The 5,397-nt window shown below is 48.4% G+C and overlaps 1 protein-coding gene across 2 annotated transcripts in view; it reads left to right on the top strand.

The window, feature by feature from the left end:
• The first annotated feature begins 465 nt into the window (after nt 1–465).
• NUDT3 (nudix (nucleoside diphosphate linked moiety X)-type motif 3) overlaps nt 466–5,397 on the top strand; it is a 138,243-nt gene continuing 133,311 nt past the window's right edge. Inside the window, exon 1 of one of the 2 annotated variants that reach the window (XM_011945421.1) lies at nt 466–882. In XM_011945421.1, the coding sequence (XP_011800811.1) occupies nt 784–882 (99 nt within the window). In that variant the 5' untranslated portion in view covers nt 466–783. The remainder of the gene's footprint in view (nt 883–5,397) is intronic. The other variant, XM_011945422.1, reaches the window with a different exon arrangement.

Below are 5,397 nucleotides of genomic sequence, written 5' to 3' on the forward strand. Positions count from 1 at the left end.
CTCCCACGCCCCGTTTTCGTGCAGTTCCAAATCTCAGGTGTTTCCAGCTGCAGCTTCCGTTGCCTTTAACTACATCCTACCTTTTCCTTCAGACCTTCCCCCTCAACCCCTTCGAGACCGACAGGTACGGCCCAGGGGCGGGTGGCATGACCTTGGTTCATCCTCGGCCGCGGAGACACGGCATGACCTTGGCCAAGTCCCCGCTTCCCCATCCGCTGACTGGCGAGGCTGGACCGCTGGGTCTCCGCTCCGGCCGCTAGGCGTCCTGCGCGGGTACCCTATCTCCCCCGGCTTCTTCCGCGCGGCCCCCCCACAGTTCTACGCCTACGCTGCCGCTGCCGGCGTAGCGGCCGCCTGGAGTCGCGCGGCCCGCTCCTTTCAGACGCTGGTTTCCGCCGCGCGGATTGGGAGGGCGCGATTCCCGAACGCGGCCTGCGCTGCGAGCGCGCTGTCGTCCCGCAGGCCGGTGCGGCCTTACGCCGCTGACGCATCGCGCCCAAGATGGCGGCGCGGTCGTCGTCGGGGGTGGCGGTGGCAGAGAGGGCGGCGGCCCTGGCGGCAGCGGGGACGGCAGCCGTGACGGTGGCAGCGGCGGCGCGGGACCTGGGCCGGGGGGAATGAGGCGGCCGCGGCAGGCCAGCGGCGGAGCAGTGTAGCGGAGAAGCTCCCCCTCCCTGCTTCCCTTGGCCGAGCCGGGGGCGCACGCGCACGCGGCCGTCCAGAGCGGGCTCCCCACCCCTCGACTCCCGCGACCCGCACCTCACCCCCACCCGGGCCCGGAGGATGATGAAGCTCAAGTCGAACCAGACCCGCACATACGACGGCGATGGCTACAAAAAGCGGGCCGCATGCCTGTGTTTCCGCAGCGAGAGCGAGGAGGAGGTGAGGCGCCAGGCTGGGCGGGCCGGGGTCGCCGGGTCTCCGGCCCCTTCGGATGGAGGCGCGAGGGGCGCGGCCGCCGGAGGAGGGTGTGACGGGCCGCCCCGCTCGTGCAGAATGATGTCCCGACGGAATTTCCTGAGGCGAAAAAGGGGGGAAGGAGCAAGGACGTTGGGGCTGAAGGGAAGCGGGTCTGAGTGTGGCCGCACAGGACGCGCCGGGCGGAGGGGGTGACCGGCTTGCGGCCGAAGCGCTTCGGTTCGGCCGCCTGTTACCGGGGAGAGCGGCCGCGGGAGAAGGCAGTGGGCTGGGAAGAGTGCGGCTTTCGGTTCAGGCCAACAGCTTTGATCCAGGAAGAGCCGCTCCGCACTTGTCAGCCAGGCACATGTGTGCGGAGGCTGGTGTGCACGAGGCGCGGGCCGGCCTTTGTGGCAGAGAAATAGTGCGCTTCATTGGCAGGTTTGGGGTTTGCCGAGGGATTAGGTGTCTGTGAGCCCAAAGCCGAAGGGTGGGGGTGGGGGTGGGGGTGTCTTCGGAAGATTTAGGGCGTTGTGCATAAGCCACAGCCAGCTGTTTATTTTACAGTGCGCTGGGTAGCCTTTATGGTGTAGTCTGAGAAGAAAGGACATTTGATATAATAATCCTTGTGTGCTGACAATGTTTCATATTAATTGGGAAGACCAAAAACAGGATTTAATATTTTTGCCCTGACGTTCCTCCACTGCCTTGTGGAAAGAGCCTTAGGATTAAATTAGCTAGGAAAATAAAAATGTTTTAGAATCAGTTTCTTTTTATAATAAGTAGGGTACTTTAAACAAAAATCTCGGCTTCCCAAAGCCGTTTCTGTGGTGATGAAGGGAGTTCAGAGAAGCACATGTTTTGTAAATCCACAAAGAATAGCTGCTTTAGAAATTCATAAGATGCCTGTGGGAATGCATTTCTCTTGTGTGCATTGTGGTAAAATGGCAGTTAAACTGCAAACAGTGAAGGACAGTGAAATCCAATATGTTATATTCCAGCATTCAGCAGTGGGCTATGGTGGCAGGGCCGCAGTACAGTGTGCATGGTGTCGAAATGGGGAAAGGAACTTGACCCGTTAGTTATGAAAAGAAGCTGTGGCGAAAGAGACAGATGGATTGCCAGGAGTTGCTGTCCAGAGGTATTTAGGAGGAAGTGGGAATTTGAATTACTGCCTGAAGAAAATTAGTTAGTGAATTGTGCTGTTAAGGGATCCCATGTGTGCGCCCTTTCAGCAAAACAGAACGAAAGGAGATTTGGAAACGTATGCTTTGTATCCTACCATATATTGTAAAAGTCCCCGAAACAGATGCATTGTAATAGCTAACCAGGGCCGTGCTGTAAATTATACACTGTTTTGGAATGCATATTTGAGTAAAGTAAAATTATTCGTGGTGCTTACTGCTCCAGAGGCTTTATTCTCTTCATTATCATATCGTGTTATGGGAAATCAGATGGGATCACAGGCTCTTAACTGAAGGGAAAGCTGATTAGCATAATAGCATGTCTTACTACACTAGTATGCCTAAATCTGTGAGCACCCCAATTATAAGTATAGTTTAGTTGTACAAATGATGCAAGACTTTGTTTTGAAAAATCACACCAGGCCGGACACGGTGGCTCACGCCTGTAATTCTAGCACTTTGGGAGGCCAAGTAAGGCCATGAGTTCGAGACCAGCCTGGCCAACAGACCCCCATCTCTAAATTAAAAATAATAATAATAAATCATACTAGAAATAGAAAACGTATTTTTGATAAATTGAAAACTATAGATCATAAGCAAACTAAAAATGGCTTAATTTTTCATTTTCTGTTAAATGTTTTATTATGCACTGACATTAGGAACATTAATGTTGAAAGCTTACTTGTCTGTTTAGGCTACTTCGCTGCATCTTACAAGTCAGACCAGTCATAAGACTTGCCTTCTAGGAGCTTACTTTTTTTCTTTTTTTTTTTGAGACAGAGCCTCGCTATGTCACCCAGACTGGAGTGCAGTGGCCGGATCTCGGCTCACTGCAACCTCCACCTCCCAGGTTCAGGCGATTCTAGGAGCTTACATTTTTATTTTTAAAAATTTATTTATTTATTTATTTTGAGACGGAGTCTTCCTCTTTCGCCCAGGCTGGGGTGCAGTGGCTTGATCTCGGCTCACTGCAATCTCCACCTCCCGGGTTCAAGCAGTTCTCCCTGCCTCAGCCTCCTGAGTAGCTGGGATTACAGGCGCCTGCCACAATGCTTGGCTCGTTTTTATATTGTATTTTTTATTTTTTATTTTTTTTCAGACGGAGTCTTGGCTCTGTCTCCCATGCTGGAGTGCAGTGGCACGATCTCAGCTCACTGCAAGCTCTGCCTCCTGGATTCACGCCATTCTCCTGCCTCAGCCTCCCGAGTAGCTGGGACTACAGGTGCCTGCGACCACGCCCGGCTAATTTTTTGTATTTGTAGTAGAGACAGAATTTCACCGTATTAGCCAGGATGGTCTCAATCTCCTGACCTTGTGATCTGCCCGCCTCGGCCTCCCAAAGTGCTGGGATTACAGACGTGAGACACCGTGGCCGGCCTTTATTTATTTATTTTTTTGAGACAGGCTCTCACTGTGTCACCCAGGTTGGAGTGTAGTGGTGTGATCATGGCTCACTGCAACCTCAACCTCCTGTGCTGAAGCAATCCTCCCATCTCAGCCTCCCAAGAGGCTGGGACTACATGCACAAGCCACCACACCCGGTTGATTTTTAGATTTTATGTGGAGACAGGGTGTATTAGTCCATTTTCACACTGCTATAAAGAAATACCTGAGACTGAGTAATTTATAAAGAAAGAGGTTTAATTGACTCACGGTTATACATGGCTGGGGAAGCCTCAGGAAACTTACAATCATGGCGGAAGGCAAAGGGGAAGTAAGAACCTTCTTCACAAGGCAGCAGGAGAAAGAGAAGCGAAGGAGGGACTCCCAAACACTTTTAAAACCATTGGATTTCGTGAGCACTCACTAGCATGAGAACCACATGGGGGAAACTCCCCATGATCCAATTACCTCCCTCACTCAACACGTGGGAGGGATTACAGGTCCCTCCCTCCACAAGTGGGGATTGCAAATCGAGATGAGATTTGGGTGGGGACACAGAGCCGTACCATATCACAGGTTCTCCCTTTGTTGCCCAGGCTATTGCCAAACTCCTGGGCTCAAGAGATCCTCCCATCTCAGCCTCCCAAAATGCTGGGATTATAGGCAAGAGCCACTTTGGCAGTCCAGGAGCTTAAAATTTTAAACTGTTAAAATGAAGTTTCTTTAATGCATTGAAACATTTAGTTTCCTTTATTGAATTTCTTTTTGAATGTTGGTTAATGAGCAGAGGAATCATGCAAAGCTTTAAATTACAGATGCAGTGGGTGTTACAGCTAAATCCTGGGAAGAAAAAGAAAATGAGTGAAATACGTCCATTTTAGATTTGTTCAGTTCAACAAACATGTATTAAAAACAACAAAACGCATGTATTAAAGAGCCTACAATGGCGGCAGCACTGTGTCATGGGGAATCTAAAGATTAGCATCCTTTCCTGCGGACAGAGTTGAGTAGTTTTAGATGAGATTCCTTAATTGGGAGGGATTTTGGACCACAGAAATAATCTCTAGGGTGCTTTTCAACTCTCAGATTATATAATTGTGTTGGAAGGAAAGTGACTTGTTAGTTCCAGGAGAACTTTTATGTTCTCAATAGATGTGCCAGAAGCATTAGCTGCCACACATTGTGGGAATGTAAAATTCAAACCAAATAGGGCATTCAACCCAATTAAAAAAATTTTTTAATGGGCACTAATGGCCTTAATCAAGATGGAATAGTTTACAGAATATTATTAGCATTAATACAATAGTAATGTAAGTATAAACAGGACCTTGATTTATAAATTTTAAGCAATGTCAAGAAGCATACATGCAATGTGAAGAAAAAGAGATGAAAATACAGCCGTGTGTTGCTTAACATTGGCAATATGTACTGAGAAATGCATCATTAGGTGATTTTGTTGTTGTGTGAACATCATAGAATGTACTTACACATACCTGGCTGGTATCGCCTACTGCACATGTAGGCTATATGGTATAACCTGTTGGTCCTAAGCTGCAAAACTGTACAGCAGGTGACTGTACTGAATAAATAGGCAATTGTAATGCAGTAGTATTTGTGTTTCTAAACATATGTAAACAAGCAAAGTACAGGAAAAATACGGTACAAAAAATAAAAAACGGTTCACCTGACCAGGACACTTACTATGAATGGTGCTTGCGCGACTAGAAGTTGCTCTAGATGCATGAGTGAGTGAGCGGTGAGTAAATGCGAAGGCTTAGGGCATTACTGTACACTACTGTAGACTTTAGAAACACTGTACAGCTTAGGTTGCACTAAATCAAAAAATTATTTTTTTTCAAAAATTAACCTTAGCTTACTGTAATTTTTTACTTTATAAACTTTTACATTTTTTAATGTTCTGACTCTTTTGTAA

Source organism: Colobus angolensis, unplaced genomic scaffold (assembly GCF_000951035.1).
Source record: "Colobus angolensis palliatus isolate OR3802 unplaced genomic scaffold, Cang.pa_1.0 Scaffold24, whole genome shotgun sequence".
In the NCBI taxonomy this organism is placed as follows: Eukaryota; Metazoa; Chordata; class Mammalia; order Primates; family Cercopithecidae; genus Colobus; species Colobus angolensis.